At 38.9% G+C, this 19,972-nt stretch overlaps 2 protein-coding genes, 1 long non-coding RNA gene and 1 other non-coding gene across 4 annotated transcripts; 1 reads left to right on the top strand and 3 right to left on the bottom strand.

Moving 5' to 3' along the window:
- Positions 1-1,345: 1,345 nt before the first annotated feature.
- Positions 1,346-4,887, bottom strand: cldn18 (claudin 18). The gene is made up of 5 exons (XM_035948329.2): positions 4,512-4,887; positions 3,264-3,428; positions 2,164-2,320; positions 1,961-2,074; positions 1,346-1,746 (listed from the first exon to the last, which is right to left on the bottom strand). The coding sequence occupies exons 1-5, from the start codon at positions 4,729-4,731 to the stop codon at positions 1,650-1,652; spliced, it is 753 nt and encodes a 250-aa protein (XP_035804222.1). The 5' UTR covers positions 4,732-4,887; the 3' UTR covers positions 1,346-1,649.
- Positions 1,664-18,722, top strand: LOC129349750 (uncharacterized). Its single transcript, XR_008602862.1, has 5 exons — positions 1,664-2,112; positions 12,089-12,155; positions 15,108-15,228; positions 15,388-15,474; positions 16,533-18,722. It is a non-coding gene; the product is annotated as an uncharacterized LOC129349750 (long non-coding RNA).
- Positions 6,064-7,554, bottom strand: LOC111568774 (transcription factor Sox-14). The gene has a single exon (XM_023270577.3). It carries the CDS (start codon positions 7,299-7,301, stop codon positions 6,564-6,566), a length of 738 nt encoding a protein of 245 aa, XP_023126345.1. The 5' UTR covers positions 7,302-7,554; the 3' UTR covers positions 6,064-6,563.
- Positions 15,971-16,042, bottom strand: trnap-ugg (transfer RNA proline (anticodon UGG)). The gene has a single exon. It is a non-coding gene; the product is annotated as a tRNA-Pro (tRNA).
- Positions 18,723-19,972: the final 1,250 nt, after the last annotated feature.

The raw sequence follows: 19,972 nt of genomic DNA, 5'->3' as shown, positions 1-19,972 counted from the left end.
TGTGTGTGTGTGTGTGTGTGTGTGTGTGTGTGTGTGTGTGTGTGTGTGTGTGTGTGTGTGTGTGTGTGTGTGTGTGTGTGTGTGTGTGTGTGTGTGTGTGTGTGTGTGTGTGTGTGTGTGTGTGTGTGTGTGTGTGTAACAATGATGGTTTTGTGCAATATGGGAGGAGCTACTTCAGGACAAACAGTACTTTAGTAATGACTGTATTTCCATGGAGTAACTTGCGACAGTATTTGATTTAGAGCAGAGGTGTCAAACTCATTTTAGTTCAGGGGCCACATTTGATCTCAAGTGGGTCGAACCAGTAAAATCAGAGCATAGTAACCTATACATAATGACAAATCTAAATTTTTCCTTTGATTTTGTGCAAAAAAAGCATGAAAAACATAAACATTTTCCCTCAGTTTATCATTTACACTTTACAACTTACAGATCACAATTTATCTACAAAGGCACAAAACATTTAGTCGCAGGTATCTGGAACTGAACAATATAGTATTTTATGACAAAAGTCTGGCAAAAAAGGACAAAAAAACAACAAAACAATATAAATATTACAAAAACAAGACACAAAGTAACAAAAAATGGACAAATGACCGAAGCAAGGCAAGAAAAAGACACAAAAACAACAAAAACGAGTTAAATAAAGTGAAACAAAAAGATAAAAAGACAAAAAACACAAGTGAGACAAAAAGGAAACACAAAACAAGAAACAAGATGATAAAAACATGAAACAAATGACTAAAGTCTGACAAAAAGTGACAAAAAAACAACAAAAACAAGGCAAGATATTACAAAAATGAGGCTCAAAATGACAATAGAACAATGAGCAATATAGTATTTTACTTTATCGTCAAAACAACTTGTCAAGCTCTAGAAATTATTTTAAATTTACAATTTGCAGTTAATGTCTTCTCTGTAATTTTTACACTTTACAAAGTCGTCCCACAGGCTAGATTGATTAAAAAGTAAAAAGGTTTTACGACTTAACATTTGTCTCTCGATTAATGGTTTAAGTATGTAGTAATAAATTAATCTGAATAATAGACTTTGCTATTTATTTAAGTGCATACTGGAACAGACCTATATGATTATGTTATATTTTTATTCCAACTTCAGGGAACTCTGTCTTTTATTAAATACCTGTGTTTGCATCCTTTCACACCAGAGGTCCTATCAAGATCTGCCATCAACTCTTGGACAGTGACATGTTTTCATGCCAGTTAAGCACTGATATATGAGTCCATCTGTCATTGACACGCCTTTATTCACACAAGTCCCTTTATGATCCATATGTTTTCAGTCATTAAATACATGTAGTAATTAGAACCACTTGGCACACATATTTCAGAAATTGCTGCTTTATTTTCAAACAAAAAATGTGATTTAACTCAAATAAGAAAAATCTTCAGTTACAAACAGCACTTGAGCATTTCTAAATATCTAGTAACCACTGAGATGTGAAAACTAAATATTTAGCCACAGTTCCCTCCTTAATCCATCTGCTGTTGTAGCGATGGAAGGATGAGACACATCACTGGTATCTTTTGTCACATAATAACTGAATATCTATATGAGACAACTGAAAAAAAAGCATGACAAAGCGTGCTGGGTGTGAAAAGCTAAAACACACACAACTGTGGCTGAAGTTACACATATTTCTGGTCTCCGTGGCCTCCCTCTGAATGGTGATCCACCACCTCCGTCTTGTTGTGCGACTGAGGTTTGTAAACGACCCCCGGGTAACTGGAAAGAAAGACAGAATATAGAAAGTTTGGTGAAAAAAATCAGATTATGTGATCATGCATCTCATTTGAAAGCATATAAAACAAGTCTTATTTAATTTGTAGGTAGACAGAGCGCAAAATTGAATCTACACACACCTGTAGACAAGTTAGTTTTAGATATCTAGGTGCATTCACATCATTTGCTGTCACTATTAACCAATGAGCCCACTCACCGTGGTTTTTCATCCTTCATAATTTCTTTGAAAGCCACAGACTTCAGGACGCCACCGATGAGCAGGATGCCGCTTCCAATCCAGGCGACAAACAGAGCTGGACCGAACGTGTATCTGGTGGAGACGAACAGGACGTCATGAAGCCCCAACGTGTGAGTAATTAGACAGAATGTGAAGGTAAGATGATAATAGTAATATCATACGTGGGCGTTAATCCCAGTCCGCCGCCTATTCCTCCACCCATCCCCCCCTGCACCATTCCTCCCCCGTATCCTCCCCCGTAGTTCGGGTAGGTGGACATCCTGAAACTGACCACGATCTGATTGGCGTAAACAGAAGCTCCTGAAATTCCACAAAGACCTGAGAAAAGAGTGTAGAGACCCAGACAGGAGCCCAGCGATTAATTTACTTCACAGAGAAACTGTTTCCTGACATTAACCTAAAAAACAAGCTGGGAAAAACAAGTAGCCCATAATGAGAACCATCTCTGTTTCAGCTATAGTTCTAGCTTATATTCATTTGTAAAGAAATTTACATCAGAGTTGGAGGACTTACTCAGATTGTCTTCACCTCTAATTAAATTACAATATCACAGAAATAGTAGAAAAACTCTACTATAAGCCAAAGTCATGCATTTGAATTCATGCTTGAAAAAAAGTCTAAAAGTATTAGCATCAAATATACTTCAAGTAGCAAAAGAAAAGTATTAATTATTCAGAATGGCATATTTCAGAATAATGTTTATTATTGGATTATAATTACTGATGCATTATTATGTTCATCATTTTAACTCTGAAGGTTGTAAAAGGTGTTTTAATTGCGTTATATCTGCTGGGATCAATATAGTTTTATCCTAATCTATAAAATCACATCATAATTAATTTCTTGATTGTATCTTTGTATTTTTGTATAAATCCGCAAAGTTACAGATAAATGCAACAGAGGAAAAAGTACAATATTTACCTTGAAATTCAAGTGAATCTATTAACTTTTTTGTTTAAAGAAATTAGAATAAAGTAGAAGTAGGAAATAGCAGAAAATGCATTTAAATGCAGTACTTATGCAAGTATCAGTATCACTGGTTAACATGCTGGGTTTCACTTTTCACTAACTCACAAACTTAAATGTTTCTCACATATTTTTTCCAATAAAAACACTTCAGTTTTTATCACATTCCTAATTGGAAATTCAGTCTGAATTTTACTGAAATAAATAAGTTCAGCTTTGACAGTATCGTAGCCCTTTTGTTTCCTTTTTGTCACCTGGTGAACAGTATTCCTGCAGCTTTGGTTTTGTTTCATACCGGCGATGATGAACATGACGCCGGCGGTGAGGCTCAGCTTGGCCTTGGTGGTGTCGTCCATGCTGGTCATGGTGAGGCAGGTCAGAGAGAACACGGATATCAACGCTCCGAGAACACTGAGCACCGTGCCCACGACCATCAGGGCTCGCACTGCCTGGAAGGCTCCTGGTGGGCAGAAAAAACACACATTAAACAGGATCTGATGTGTCTCAAACGACGGATAAGTTGACCGAGTCCTGTTTGATAAGACAGTCTTGACATGTGTCTGAGTCGACTTTTCTGTTCTGCCTTTAGTCATCATGCAGTGAGACTAGTCTGTCTCCATATTAGATACTACTCTACTGTGTGGTTAGTCATGTGGCCCGTGTTCTCCTGCAGTAGGAGTGCTGAGGGAAACTGCCCTTTGCTTGTTGTTTGTTTTATTTCTGATAACTATATTGACTGGGACTCGGCCTGGCTGTCCATTAAAATAATCAGAATGCACTGGTGCTAATGCAAACACTGACAGGTGTGGACTCAACACTGGAGAGAGAACAACAGAAAGCAAGTGTAAAAATGATTCTATGACATCATCCCATTATATAATAATAATTTACGCTAATTAGCTATAACAAGGCTGGCTAATGACATTTCTGATTCCTAATTTCCCCTTAAAACATCTTCAGCATGAAAAAGCAGCTTTAAAAAAAGCATTCTCATGCTACATGAAAATGTGGCATATTAATTTTTTTTCCAGTGGGACGATAAAATGCTTCGGAGGGACACTTTTAAACCCAAAAGACATTCATGGTGAATTAGTAAATATTTTTTGGAAGCATTATTGCTTCCAGAATTCTTCTAGAATTAAAAGGCAGGGCTCACCTCGTCATGTTTTTTCATAAATATACAGTATGAAAGAGATGCAGAGGAAGAAGATTTGAGCCTTTTATAAGGTTTATAATCTCATTGTGAACTCATGCCTAAACCTGAAACAACCTCCTTCCTTACGGGACAGCTTTGTCCTAACCTGATATTAAAATTTGCTTTTTGCTGCCTCATTTAACATCTCTTTCAAGAATAGAAATGGGAGAGGACAAAAAGTTCTAATTTCTCCAATAAGGAGAGCTAATGCAACTGTGGCCTCGAATATGAGGGACCACTTCAGGACACAATCTCTTTAATTATTTAATTGTCAGGACAGCAATTAATTCAAACTAATTTATAAACAGTCAAACTCTTAGGTTGAAGCTTGTGATAGTCTTGTCCTACCTGAGAAGCCCAGGAGGCCGTACATGGGGCGACACTCTGTCATTCCGGCCGATGTCGTCTCACAGTCCTGCCACAGACCCTTGTAGGTGTAAACAGAAGTCACCACGCTCCCCTGTCTGTCCGTCACGCTCCATTTGTTCATGGCTGTGGCAGCGATGAGGGCCGCTGCACCGATCAAGCCCAAAATGAATCCAGCGTTCTGCAGGACTCCAGGCGCCATCGTCGTTTTGTACGTCAGAAGTTAGAAAATCGACCTGAGAGGAAGAGCTATGCGTGTCTGTGCTCAGTTTAAATAGTTTAAAAGATTCTACTTAAAGTGCAGCTGCATACACGGATGAGCTCAAAGTTAAGATGTGAAGGGTGAGCAGGTGTAAGCATGGAATGAAAACGGGCAAAGTGGCACCTAGTGATGGTGGTGTTGGGCGGAGGCGGCTGAGTTTCAGCCAGTGGGTGATACAGCAGCATGGGTTGGGCTACGTGGTGTTGAGAGGTGTGGACTCAGTGGTGACAGGGCACACCTGGCACCCAAATCAACGTTTGAATGTAAATACAGGCAATGAAATCAGTAACTCCAAAGAGCTAGGAGAGCATACAGATTATGAAATCATTTGAAAGTGTCTAAAACTAAAACAGCACTGTGAAAAAACACAATGTACAAACACACAAAGGTGAGGCAGAAGTGAGTGTGTCGTTAAGTCAGGTCTTACTTGATGCACTGCCAGAAGGGAAGTCAGACAAAGGTCTTACTTTAAAATGAGATGTTAGAGGCCACAGAGGTGATGTAAAATCTTCTATAAACCATGAAAAGGGGCAGGTGAAAGGTCAGGAGCAGCTACACTGAATGTGAAACTGGTGAAGATTTGATATTTTGCTAAAGAACCACTCAGCAAGATGATCTCTTTCCCTCCAGAGCTGGAGGGATTCAAGTCAAAAACCCTGGTGTCCAAGAGGTTAAGATGTAGAACAGTCAGGAACAAACATTTGCGGCATTTCCGCGACTAAACAAATGTGTATGTGTGTGTATTTCCTGTCTTAAGTTGAATATTTACAGTTCATGAAGTATGATTTGTTGTACATCAAGAGTAAAGCTCCCCGGTTTCAGTGTGAGCGTTAACTGTGAAACAAACACGTCCATGATTCAACTTTTCACCTTATCGCTTTGTCAACAACTGGGAAGCAGATAAGTTTCTATTATTCTCTTATCATTACTTCAGCTCACAGACTCACAAATAAACTCATGGACCAGTCACCTAACATGACTGGACCTGAAAACTTCACTCTGCCGTGATGACAAATTAGTATCTATTTGTCATTTATGTACGTCTATACCAGGATATTAAAAGTCTACTTGAGAGCGGACATGCAAACATACTGTTTTGGCAGAAAAATTCCCCCAATGTCTGACATAAAATTACATATGAGTGATAATAAATTGAAAAAAAAACAACAAAAAACATATCTGCATCATCTGTTTATATTAAAATTCTTCATCAAAGAACAACCTGTCTTACTTACTTCACTTTCATTTTGCAAGAATTTCATACCAGCATGATCCAAAGAATAAAAAAAATACTACAATTTATAAGACAGTCCTTCTGTAAACATTTATTTTTTCCACTTGAAATTGTAATTTAAAAAACAGGCCTACATACTGAGACAGATATTCAAACATACTGCCCAAAAAATTACTCAAAAAATTTGTCAGAAAGCTTTGTCAGTAACATAAATGAAAAATGCATCAGCTTGTGTATTGGTGTGCATTTGGTCAGTAATTTTAATATTAAGCACGAGAAGTGGACGCTTTAATTTGAATAGTTTGAGCAATTTTTCAAGTTTTTCAAGTAGTAAAATAGCATCTTCACATTAAGCTCCCAGTCTTCTCTCTGTATTTACATGGAATCGGGAGCAACATTGCGATTGTTAGAGTGTAATTTAAAGTTTTTCATATCTGCAGAAACACTATAATATCACAGTTTTGTTGTTTTGTCTGAAAACAGGTGGAGGTTCTGTGCGCAAACTTTTCCCATAGTGACGGTGCGTCTATCCGCTCCATCACACACTGGAGCCGGCTGAAGCGTACGAGTCCATGCCGCTCTTGGTCATCCCTCCGGGGAACAGAATATAAGCCACCTGAGGCTGTAAACTGGCCGCGGACCAGGCGCTACAGTTACACGGCACCACGTACCCGGGACTGGAGGGCGACGGGTGGGTGTGGGTGTGCTGTCCGGGGCAAGCCAGAGCCCCAAACCCTCCAGTCTGGTACCCAAAGGTGTGCGCGCTGTAGGGCAGAGCGCCTGCGGCCAGAGTGTGCGGGATCTCGGCCATCCGCTGGACAGCTCCGGTGCTGAACTGCGCCACCGGCTCCAGGAGCGAGAAAGACGAGGAGGAGGAGGAGGAGGAGGAGGCGGGAGCGAGGAGAGCTCTGGCTTTATCTCCCGGGACGAGAAAAGAGTCGATAGAAAATCCCTTCAATTGCTCCGCTGCGTCCCCGAGTAAAGACGGCAGCGGGAAAACGAAGCGGTCCCTCTTCAGGAGGCTCTTGGGTTTGCGCCGGGGTCGGTACTTGTAGTCCGGATGCTCCTTCATGTGCTGAGCCCGCAGCCTCTTGGCCTCGTCGATGTACGGCCGCTTCTCAGAGTCGGAGAGCATCTTCCACTCCGCGCCGAGTCTCTTACTGATCTCAGAGTTGTGCATCTTGGGGTTTTCTCGGGCCATTTTCCTCCTTTGGCCTCTGGACCAAACCATGAAGGCGTTCATGGGTCTCTTGATGTGATCTAAAGGTTTTGCCATTTCAGGAACCGACACATGTAAGTCACCGCTCCAAAAAGCTCATGCTCCTCTGGTGCGTAAAGAGGAAAACAAGTCTGCAGGATGGATTTAGTTTTTAAAAATGCTTTCTTCCAGTGTCTTTGTTAAGAAGATACAAGACTGCGAGTCTAAATTGGCTGAAGCATTTGCACAAAGTGGAAGTGAAAACTACATAAAGCCAAAGCCCGGACGCATGAATGGGGAGTCGCACGGGACCAAAGTGGGAAGCTTGTTATGGATGATGCTGGGCATGTCATCCACTCATCACCACACCACTGTCACGGCGGGCCAAGCCAATGGGAATGAGAGAGAGCTCTGTAATCCCTTCACAAAAAGTCACTGTAGGCCTACAACATTTCTGAGGGACACCCCTCTCCTGCCTCTCCAGCGGGTTTAGTCTCTCCAAATCTCCACTGAGACAAGTGCAGGCATGCGGGTCAGGGAGGAAACTAATCTGCTGCACAACACAAGCAGAAAACTAGAAAACTAAAAGCTTCTGGATGAGAGATGTGGATGTTGTTTTGCACTGCATGACCGTTTGTACCTCATTTGCTCAGAAATTAATTTCAGAGAGGAAGCTAATGTACATTTAGAACCCTAAAAGGAAAGTCTCCAAATTTGGATGGATTTTTTTTTTATCACTAATTCTACTTTCTTTAGGTTTTACTAAAAAGGGGCATCTTTTTGAAGAAATAACTGCCTCACAAATAGTTATTTTCAGGAAACCTCCCACGTAAATTGCATAAAATAAGGTGTCAGTTTTACAGGGAATAAAATTGTGGCAGAAATGGTCTAAAATGGCAAAAATATCCTAAGAGTTTGAACTGCAAGTTGACAGATTCCCCTAAAACACAGATGACATAGCTCTGAATATGGTAGAATACAATAGAATAGAGATACTTTATTGATTCCCAAGAGAAAATTCTGTTGTTGCAGCAGCAAACAGAAAGAGTAAAGTGACCACCACAATACAAATAATTAAAGAAAAATCTATATATAAAACTACAAAATATATACTAAAACATATACTATGATTATAAAAGTGAAAAATGCACTGTAAAGTCAAATACCACACATAAAAACAGGCACAAGTGCACCTTTGTTGCAAAATCCTTCCCAGTTTTTACTTTTTAAAACCTGTCTTTCAAACTGACCCTCATTTAAATTCTTTTCTATGATTCAGTGCAGGTTTATGATACATCAATATGTGGACAAGTGGCTCTCCTTTCCCTCCTATGTACAAATCTATATTAATCACAGCTCTAATTAACAGATTAACAGTTACAGTTTTCATGGTTTCTGCAACTCATCTGAAAAAAATATCTGCCTCATCTGTTATTGAAATGAAAACTGAGCAGTAACTTAACCATATTTAAAAGAAGATGCAGTTGAAAAACATGGGATTACTGTGTGGGTTTACAAAGAGGAGTTTAATTTCTGGGTGTCTAAGTGGAAGCTTCCAGGGCGCCTCAAAGGCATCAAAAATGCCCTCTGCAAAAGGGATTATTTCCATGACAGAAGCATGACGTGTTCGTCTGCAGACAGACCCGTGGTGGTTAGTTGAAGCTCAGGGTTTAGGTTTTCGGTTGATAAACTCGGATATCAGCGTACCAGCGAGAAGGGGGGCCTTTATTTCATTTACCTCCCACAATCAAAGGCACCGTGGGCCTCTTCAAAGGCAAAATAAATGGACATAAAAGATCCAGCGGCACACAATGCATGAGTGGTGGAGATGATAAGACGTTTTCAGAGAGAGTTTTTTTTCCCTCTGGGTTTCCTCGCAGCCAGACAGACTGGAGGGATAAAGTGAGAGGCAGCGGGGGTCAGACAGCTGATCTGCCTCCTCATAGCTGTGCTGTTATCTGCTGTGCCGTGGGTTCAGGCCGGACTCGCTCACAGGAGGAACCCACTGCCACACAGAGACAATCATTACATCCACAGAGGGACCAAGTTGTAGAGAGTTTCAGACCGAGAAGAGAAAATTCTGAGAACATGTGAGGCAGAGAAGTGCAGTGTGGAGATTTCTGATGCTGATATTTGTCAAGTCCTGCACAGAGCTTTCAGTTGTTTTATGCTGGGGCAGAAAAACATGTGTTGGGCTTTTGAGTACTCGTCAGTGTTTGGAGTGACTTCCAAGAAAGGGCAGCATTTCATCTCTGCAGAGATGAAGGGGGGAAAAATGGGTAATAAGAAAAACTGCCAGCAGCACAAAATGGCTGTCGTAATCCGGTTATCCCCCAGGCTCTAAAGATACTGGTCCTCTCCTTAGGAGTCTATCTTTTCTTCTTATGTCAAAACTGTCCTCTATGCACTCAGGTGGATTAGGGAGTCACACTGTAGAAAGAAACTGACAGGTACAGAAAGACCTGGGGGTGAAAAGGAAATGAAAGACGACACAGAGAGGCAGGCCGGGCACTCCAGCCGGGGAGCGTGCCAACCTCTGACAAGAAAAGAATCTATCAAGTCGACTGAATGCTGGAGGAAAAAAGGACACCGTTTCCTGCTAATTCACTGCAGTGATTAACTGAATACTTATTGAGCTGATTACTGATCATGTATCTATTAGTCTAGGGAACTGGCATTTGTTTGTATTGAAAAGTGTTTGATTGTCTTGTCTGACTCGGGTTGTGTTGGGTTTGATGGCAGCTCCTCAGCACCGTCCAAAAATTAAAATTCACTTAGAGGAGATTACATTCTGGATAGATTACACCATCTCAAAAAGTTTCTGCTTCACAATGACACTTTTTAAGGCAGATGCTGCAGGACTAAGACACCTATTTTGATAATCACTTAATCTTAGTTTCTAAGAACGAATGCCAAACATTTTTGTCAGAGAGATACCGCGGGTCCTTTAGACTGTACAATGAGCCCTGCTATCAGTAGACCGCACACAGAAAAAACTGTCATACTGTCATCTCTGTGGTACAATATCATGTGAATTATGAATATTTTGCACTTCTGTTTTCAACATACACTAGAATACATGCTATTTCTTTACTCTTTCTACTTATGTACAATCCATGCAATAATAATAATACTCAATCAGTATTTCTATTCATCAAAAAAACCTGTGCAATACCACTGATATGTGCAATAGTGTTATTTTTTTTAACCCTCATCAGTACATGTGACAAAACCTACTTAATCCATACACTTGGGGTCCAGTTGGATCCCAGTAGTATTTCATCTGTTTCACATTTCTCTACCTGTCCATATCCTCTCAATGTATATTTTCCTAAAACATATGTCATCTATAGATACAAATATGAAAGAAACAATGAAATTACTATTGATTACTGGTGTGTACTGATTACAATATTAGTGTAAGAACTCCTGAATTGAAATGAAACACAATACAACTGAAGCAGTCATCATAATTCATTCCCAATTCATTCCCATCATTTGAATTTCCCAACATTGGAGGTTTCATTTGGTACAACGAGCCTTTTTTTTTTCTTTTACCCTCTGCTATCCCTACCCAGATCCCAACATGTCCTTTTTCTTTTTTTCTTCAAGAAAGGTGCGCGCAGCACTGCGCAGCAGCCGGAGCTGTCATTGGCAGGGCAGCTCAAATGAAATTTCGTTGTATATGAAAATGTGCAATGACCAATAAAGATTGATTGATAAGAGCAACACAACACAAACATACATAAACAAAAGATGCACAGTCCGGCTGGGGTCCCCATGTACCCCAAATGATTTTTCTATATATACACACCACAAACCTGGTTAGAGTCAAATAAACTTTGGTTTATGTGATGGCAAGTATGTGGGTGACAACTACCTAAAGGGACTGAAAAATCCAACTTACAAATAAAAAAATATGACAAGTTATACATTCCAGGGGCCCACATGGAGCCCAGGTTTACTGATGAGGGATAACTCGTACTTATATATATTTTGGTCCTTTTTTATTTTCTATATTTCATTCCTTAAATGTTTGCATTATCTTTGTTGATATGATGCAAATTTCCCCAAAGTGGGATTAACAAAGGGTTATCTTAGTTTCTGCTTCCTATGTTAAGATTAGGGGTGTCATGAAATCAGGTTTTCAATACATGATCATCAAAGCCCAAACAATTGATCGTATAAAACTAGAACAAAAATAATGCTATCAGTCAAATTCAACTTTAACTTTGTTTACTGTGTGTTTTGTCTCTTTTTTTGGTCAAATAATTGCTGTCAAAATATAGTACATAGTCTATGTAGTTTAGGGAGTAGGGAGGTGAAAAGAATCTTTAACATAACTGCACTGTTTGTTGCTCTTATGCTGGAGTGTCAACTAGATTGTTACTGCCACTGGATTATTTAGAATATTTTTATATTTCAAATAATTTATAACATCAGTCTTCCGTTTTTTAAATCTCATGGTTATTGTCAGTACCGGTATAGCATGACCCACCTGGTGAGGAAATACAGTTTTTAAAGTAGTGAACTGGATATCTTTAGGATTTGGAAAGCTAGCTGTACAAGGAAAAAAACATCATGGAGCTTTATGAAACTGTCAATTTTCTTGGTTCAACAGACCAAACAATTAAGAAAAAGAAAAATGAATTGAGAAAAAGAGAAAAAAGTCTTTTAACGTGTCTACTCTTAAGAAGACGCCCACATGTAGCAGCTCATGCCTTCTTGTTCTTTTATAAAGTGTGTGTATAAACAAATGCTGTTCTTTAATACTGAGAGGTTTAATATTCTGTGTATTTATGATGTAGGGTAAATGCTGATTTCCTTTATTCATTTTTTTATTCTCTGTCTTTTCTTCTCTGTAGAGCTGAGAGACGATTCCTGGCCTGTGTAGCCGCTGGAACTGTTTTTGGTTGGAACTGTGGATTATTGGTACAGTTTTTTAATGACTTACTGACTGATTTACTCTTTTATTGCATTTCAGCACTGAGTCATGGTCAATTTAATTTGGCTTTTTTGACAGGAATTTGCAAAAAAAAAAACTCTTTCATGTCAAAGTGACTGCAAATATCTACAAAGTAATGTCAATTAATTAAAATCTAAAACAGAAAATAAGTGATTGTGTAAATATTTGATAGATGCACATTGTGCTGCAGTTAGAGCGTTGAGTCTGCAGGTCTTAATCATTTTGCACATCCTGATTAACATACATCTGAATGCTGCAATTTTTCCATTTTCTTCTTTGCAAAACTGCTCGAGCTCTTTCAGGTTGCAGGGGGATCATGAGTTTACGGCCCCTTTCAAGTTTACCCACAAATTCTCAATTGGATTGAGGTCTGGGCTCTGGTTCAGCAGCTTCCGAACATTCACTTTGTTATCTTTAAACCATTTCGGTGTAGTGTTGGCTCTATGCTGTGGCTTGTTCTCTCCCTAAAAAAACAAATCTTCTTCCAAGCTGTGCATCAGGTTGTCCTCCAGTATTCCCCATACATTTCTGCATTCATTTATCCACTATTCACAAATTAAATTGGCCAAGAGTCAATATTGAAAAACAATAAAAGAGGAAAACTTCTAAATGGGGTGAAAACTTTTTATAGACACTGTACCTATGCTCTTGCCTAATTGGTCAACTTAGCACGTATACATGGACCTACCATCCTCAGTTCGTATGAACTATGCCCTGATGGAGGCAGGAGCCACTATGGGTGGGCATCTTATTACTTGTCCAACTTGTCCAGGACATGTCAATGTTAATTAAATCTGAGGAGTACCTTGGCTTAGATTTTTAGTTGTTTTTCGTCAACTGATTTTTTTCTTGACAAATTCCCACCTAAAAGTTAACCTACAGAGAGTCCACACTGTGAATCTGTTACTGAACACTGGTGAACTGGTGGTGAATCAGTTTTCATCTGATATCTGGAAAAGTTCAGATGCACTCATACTTCAAATTTTGTCACTTCAGCTCCAAATAAATACACTAAAATCCAAAGAACATTCAAGTCTAACAAGAGTTTCTGACAGTTCTGAGCAGCCCATTAGAAAACATTTCAGGGGGAAAATCCCCAAGATTTTCGGTGCTCTGGGGAGGATTTCACTAAATCTTGTGCTTATTCTCGTGATACTTAGGAAAAGTAAAGCGGTTTTAATAGCTTTCCCCCTGACACATTGGTGGTGGAATATGCTTTGGCTCTGTGGCAGATAGCTTCAATCCGAGGTTGAGAGAGAGAGGGGGGTAAAGAGATCTGCCTGCCAGTACACTTTCATAAGGCCCCATCTGAACTAAATTAATACACTTCTCCTAACATCTGAGGATAAACCTGAGGGCCACATTACTGTGGCAGCCCCTATCAGCCAGCTTGTAATACAACCGAGTCAGCAGTCAATGAGATACATTTGCAACCAGGCATTTGTCAGCGACTCAGTGCCACAGAGGCAAGAGATTTAAAATGTCCTGCAGTAAATTAAGTGCTGCTTGAGAAGTGAAAGGTGCCGGCTAAGCAGGCAGCTGCTTACTTTAAATGACACGCCGGTTAATGGGGTGATGATGGTGTGGTGATGGTGGGAGGAGAAAAATCAACCAGAGGCTTGACGTGTTTTTTCTGATTCTGGTTCCACCAAATGTTACACATTAACTAGTCTTCAAATGTAATAATGGTTAGTTCTATTTTTTCCTCATACATACAAAGAAGCATCTCTCAATGTGCTGTGGGAGATTTCAATCTGTAGACTGGAGTTAATGAAGTTAGCATTATACACTAAAATAAACTGGCTCAGAGACTCGACTAGTTCTGACAGATTCAAAGCAAACTGATTCCAAATCCATCTACAGTCTCAGTGAAAATGTCCAAATGGTGGCTTATATATGCTGGAAGACACAACATGAGTGAAATAAGCAATCAACACCATGGCTGAACATTTTCACCTGGAAGCTGCAGAGTACCAATAACAACCCCAAAACACAGCTTCAGACTTCCAGGGTTTCATTCGTGACAAACCTAAAGAATCAGTCCTGTCAGCTCGCTAGGGTCAGACTCTCTGTACCATTATTTTTATTTCAATACTTACGTTTGTGTAGCGTAGAGTAGCTTTACAGTGTTTGAGTTGTCATAGGTGAGCTGGTGTGCTCAGATAACATCGGGTGGAGGCGTATTTGGAGATAACAGTGGGGACTTCATAGATCTGCACATTGTAGAGGAAACAACAGTGTGGAATTACACATTACAACATTTTAAGGCAGGGAGTGATTATTTTTATGGGAAAACAATTCTAAATGTGTAACTTTGATACACAAAAATGAGCTTTTGGGGGGTTAAATCCAGGACAAGAGAGGGACTTTAATAAAGTACTAAATAAAAAACAAAGCAAAGTCACAATTTACCTGTACCAAATGTATAGATGCCTTACTTTAGGCTGCTAAAAGAGAAAAACTGTCTATTCTTTTGTCAGGGGCATATAAGTAATTCTGCATTTTTGTCAGATTAAAATATGGATTTCCCAAACATGCTGCATTATTTAAGTATTAGGATGTATTTTTTAAATTCTATGAAAATCTACTTGAATAAAAATTGACATTTAGTGCAATGGACCTCCTTAAGTCCTTTCTAGTGATATCAGTCTGGAGGAATAGTCCATTTACATCCACTTACACAGATTTCAGGCTCTGCCCTCATTAGCATCTGAAAAGCTGTTTGTTGTTGTTGTGCAGAACTGTAATGTGAACATTTAGGAACAAAAGATCATCTTCACATCGGTTTCACCAGTATGCAAATTTCATTTAAATGGCATCATAGGCCCTGTTAAAACGTAAAAAATTAACACTCTGCCATGCTGTGAAAAGAGAAGTAAAACGTTGTCGTGTTTCTATTGCTTTGTTCCTCTCTGCAGAATGGGATTACAGCATCCACATAGAACACAGCAACCTCCACTCTCATTCAAAGCAGAACAGGAACTCTTTGCCATGTTACCAGGGCGGGTTGGTGAAGAGGCACATGTCTCACGTCTCTTGGTATGAAGCCACTCTACAAATGACAGAGCATGGCGCCTCTAAGAGGCTTATGGAAATAATGGAAATAGTGTAGCTCCTGTGGTGATGATATGCTTGCTGTAACAGAAAAGGAAGGAGGCTGGTATTTACCGAGATATCTCCTGGACTTGTGTTAAACAGAGCAGCGGCTGTCCTGAGCCAGGCTGGAAGGAGGGGAGCAGAGATGCTGTCACAAAGGCAAGCACCGATAAACCCCTACAGGGAGAGGTGAGCATATTTTTAGGTCGTCAGTTGCTGCTCATGTGCCACCAGAGTGTCAGTGTAAATAATAATTACAGAAAAGTGATTTAGACTGTGAATGTATGACTGTTTTTAACGCCTGAAAATCAGATCACTTGGAAATGAGAGGAAATAAAATAAGCATCCAAACCAAAGAACTGCAGTGCATGAACTACTTTGGAAATCAAATGTGAATTCATAACACTTAATTATCAGTTTAATACTAAAACACAAACTGACACATAATAGATAATGCACACTCACAATTAACAGGAACACCAAGCTGCAGTACTGCCAAAGTCCACAGGAGATCAGTATTACAAAGCTTTTAAGACTAGCACATTTCACCATCAAACATTTAACAGTTACTCCTATGAGTCAATTTTAATAGTAAGATACAGATAAACACAATACAAGCATGCAAGTATAAACCTTGTAATGTGGTATAAATGATGAGATCTATGGCCAAGGCGGCGAAAAAGGAGGGCTCGTCCGGGATTTGAACCCGGGACCTCTCGCACCCAAAGCGAGAATCATACCCCTAGACCAACGAGCCACATGCATAATGACAACAGGGTGTCTTTATATACTTTTTAAAAGACCGTCTCAGAAACTTCCAATTCTTACTTTCAGGCGTTGGCAACAATCTTTTGTAGACAGTTTTTTAGACAATCTTTGTCCAGGATAAACAGACAAAACGCTCCTGGACAACCAATTACATAACTACTTAAGCTAGCTCGTGACACTCACAGCTAACTTTGGCTAAATTCAACTTAAATGAAAAAAGGGAATAAAAAGTTCCTCGCAGCATTTAAACAGCCTTCAAATGGCGAATACTTCTTCCCATAATTTGCTTGTCATCCTCGTAGACGTGCTGTCAGAAGAACCACAACTAATTCAAGTTAACTAGAAGCTAACACAAACTGTCCTGCAGCCTCATTTATTTTCATACAAGTGACAAGCTAACAGCTAGCTATTAGCAGATGCAGGCGATGCCACAGAGCCAATTAAAACGAACGCTTACAGTTGTCTTTTTCGCATTTAAGGTGTCTTGATTGATTCGCCACGTCAGCTGATGCACTTAGCAACACGCAGGAACACAGTCTACCTTAAAAGTTACCGGTAGGTGCCAGTTGTCTTTCAGCAGCTCAATGAATTGAATTATTTCATTCTTTAATTTTTTACTTTTAAGCATTAATTTTTTTTCTCGTGTCTATACGTTGACCATTTAATTTAAGAAGGCTTCAAACTTGTTTGAAACCCAACTTTTTTTATGTCAATATATCGATTGGTTACTATTGATGGTAGACAATATATTTATTTACAAAATATCACTATGCTGCTGGCTGCCAGTCTGCCATATGATAATTTAACTAATAGCAATATGCTAATATGACATAATCGTTTAAAATGGAAGTATGAGGCTGTTGTTTTTGTAAATAAATGACCGAGAAAATAATGTAATGACCACAAAAGTTTGCTGAAGGTTCCCTGGAGGTCCTCTGAAGGTTTCACAAAACAGGCACCATTCCCCAAAGTGTACCTAAGCATTTTCTGAAGTTCCCTTGAAAGTTTCACAAAATAGCGAACGTTCCCTGAAGGTTTTCTAAAGGTTCTCTGAAGCAAATCTTTGAAAAATCTGGGGAACGAAGGTTCTTCTTCAGGGAACCTTCAGGGAATTTTCACTGTTTGCTGCCAAGTTGACTTACTTAAGTATTCTTAAAGTCAGTCTAATATTTCATCAAGTGGTCAGTTATAGTTGATTAAGGTATGTAAACACACCACTTCAGGATCACTGGTCACAAAATCTTAAAAACAAGATAGATTCTTAGTAATACTTTAATGAAGTTACACATGTAAGGTTAGCTATCGATACTTTTCAGTATCAGCCAATAAAAATCATTGTAGAGTGTTCAACGGAAACATAAATGTTTTACAAGGAGCCTTTTAGCTCCCTCTTTGGGCCAGCTGCAACTAAAGCAAGTTCAAATGTTCTCATAATGGACACCCAAGCAACATTTTCTGCTTCATTACATATAGCTGCACTAAATTGTTTCTTTAAAAACACACACACACATATTAACTTATTGTAGAGCTACAAAATTCCCAAACATTGAGATAGATAGATAGATAGATAGATAGATAGATAGATAGATAGATAGATAGATAGATAGATAGATAGATAGATAGATAGATAGATAGATAGATAGATAGATAGATAGATAGATAGATAGATAGATGTTACAAGATGGATATAGATGGATATGCAAATTGTGCTGGTCGAAAAATAGCAATAAAGTGCTGGTATTTACAAAAAAAGGTGCAAGAAAAGCTGTAGAAATTCACATTTTACTGCTCTATCAATAATATTGAATCAGTTGATCTGATTAGTTGCATTATCTTAACAAGACAGACATTTATTAGGCGACAAGAAACGAGCTGACCATGAAAATACCAAAACTGTTATTCAAAAAATGCAACTGACAAAGTCCTCTCACTTCAAGATGTGTTTTGCAGACGTGTAATATTTTTAACGCACCATTCATAGCTGAAATTGCACACAATTCCTCTAAGCACGCAAAGGATTGAAATGACTTTACATTAAAGAAAATGTACGTTATTATACAATTTATTTAATACATTCAGTTATATTTATTATATTCTAACTGTGGGTTTGAAGATACTGATGATCCCTGAAGCTCACAGATGGAGAGTTTACAAAATGCTCCATCTGCTCGTATCACAATCTGGACTATATGAATAATTCAGGGTAATGCAGCAGGGATGAACTATTAGCCAAAAAAGAATTAAAAAAAAAAAAAAAAAAAATTTAATTATTTTGACAGATGTTGTGATTTTTGGATTATTATGGGTAGAAATATAGCTCACTAGAAACTAAATTTGAATTGCTCGACTTGAATAACTGTAACAAAAACCAAAATTATTCAGTACATTAATTAGTTTGATTCAGACTGAGCATTTCAAAATCACATTACGAGCTTTAAATGGAAAATTTTAGGAGGATTTGAAATAATGCATTTAAGTGGAAATACACTGTTCTTCAGATATTTCTACCAGATACTCGACAAATACTCCATCTGCTGATTGTGTGGTAAAGTGACGAACAAGATAGTTCCAGAAAGTCACAAATTATTGGCATTTTGTATAATATCTCTGTGAGACCTGGGAGATCTTTTTTTTATTACTATATCTTTATTTTTTAGCCCTGTTGTATATTTAGGGTCCGAGCACCGACGGTGCGAAGACCCTATTGGAATGCAAGGAATTATTTATTATTATTATTATTATTATTATTATTATTATTATTATTATTATTATTATTATTATTATTATTATTATTATTATTATTATTATTATTCTTTTCCGGACTTTTGAATTGCCTTTTTGGCGGCCTTATCATACCCCAAAACGCATCAAACGTGGCATGCTCATCAGGCCTCGCGAAAAATTTGATATTTTATGGGAGTTGCGCATGTGTGTGGCAAAATGGCTCCATAGCGCCCCCTGGAAAATTGAAAATTTGGTCATTAGGCCAACTTGCACGATGTTTCATGTACAGCTACAAAATTTTGTATGCATATTCAGCACATCAGAAAACCCAAAAAAGTCAATCATGACCACGCCCTAACACCAACAGGAAGTCGGCCATCTTGAATGAGCTGTAAATTTTTCAAAATTAATAACTCATCGGGGATAAGTCCGACAGACGTCAAATTTGGCCAATATATGCAAACACGCGACCTGATGAAAAATTATCAAAATGTTCATTTCATTTCAAAGGGCGTGGCCATGGCGACTCCCCAAAAAAATGGATCCTTCGCCATGAAACAGGAAGTGGTGTCTAACTCAGTTGTACATGGTCCAATCTGCCTGAAATTTGACATGTGTGATCAATGTCCAGCCCTGACAATATCCATGTGGTTATATACATTCACAGTCATAGCGCCACCTTGTGGTAGCAGGAAATTGACATTTTTCACTCTTTGATGTACTATTCTTAGCACGTTGATCAGATTCACCTCAAATGTGGTGACATAAGCCTGAACACATTGATGATGATTCCCAAAGAAAATGGTGACTCGTCGTCAAGGGGCGTGTCTGTGGCATTGCGGCGAATTTCGATTTCTCGCCATAAAAATGAATTATTAATATCTCAGCTGGAAATGATCCAATCCGGACCAAACTTGATGTGATGGACACCAGTCTGGTTCTGAACACATCCACATTCATAAATTTAGAAATACTCATAGCGCCACCTATTGGCAACAGGAAGAAATTGTCATTACATTTGCACGTGCCATTGCCTGATACTTTGTCATATGATTCTGAAAATTGGTCAGGTGAGTGACCACACATTGACGATGGCACAGTGTGAAGATTTTGACGATTCATAAAACGCTGTTGCCGTGGCAACGTATCGTTGCCGGAATAAACAAAGTACTTTTTGACAGGTTAAAAATGCTCA

Source organism: Amphiprion ocellaris, chromosome 10 (genome assembly GCF_022539595.1).
Source record: "Amphiprion ocellaris isolate individual 3 ecotype Okinawa chromosome 10, ASM2253959v1, whole genome shotgun sequence".
NCBI classification, from domain to species: domain Eukaryota; kingdom Metazoa; phylum Chordata; class Actinopteri; family Pomacentridae; genus Amphiprion; species Amphiprion ocellaris.
Note: the sequence above shows the minus strand (reverse complement) of the source record. Positions and strands in the feature narration are given on the sequence as shown.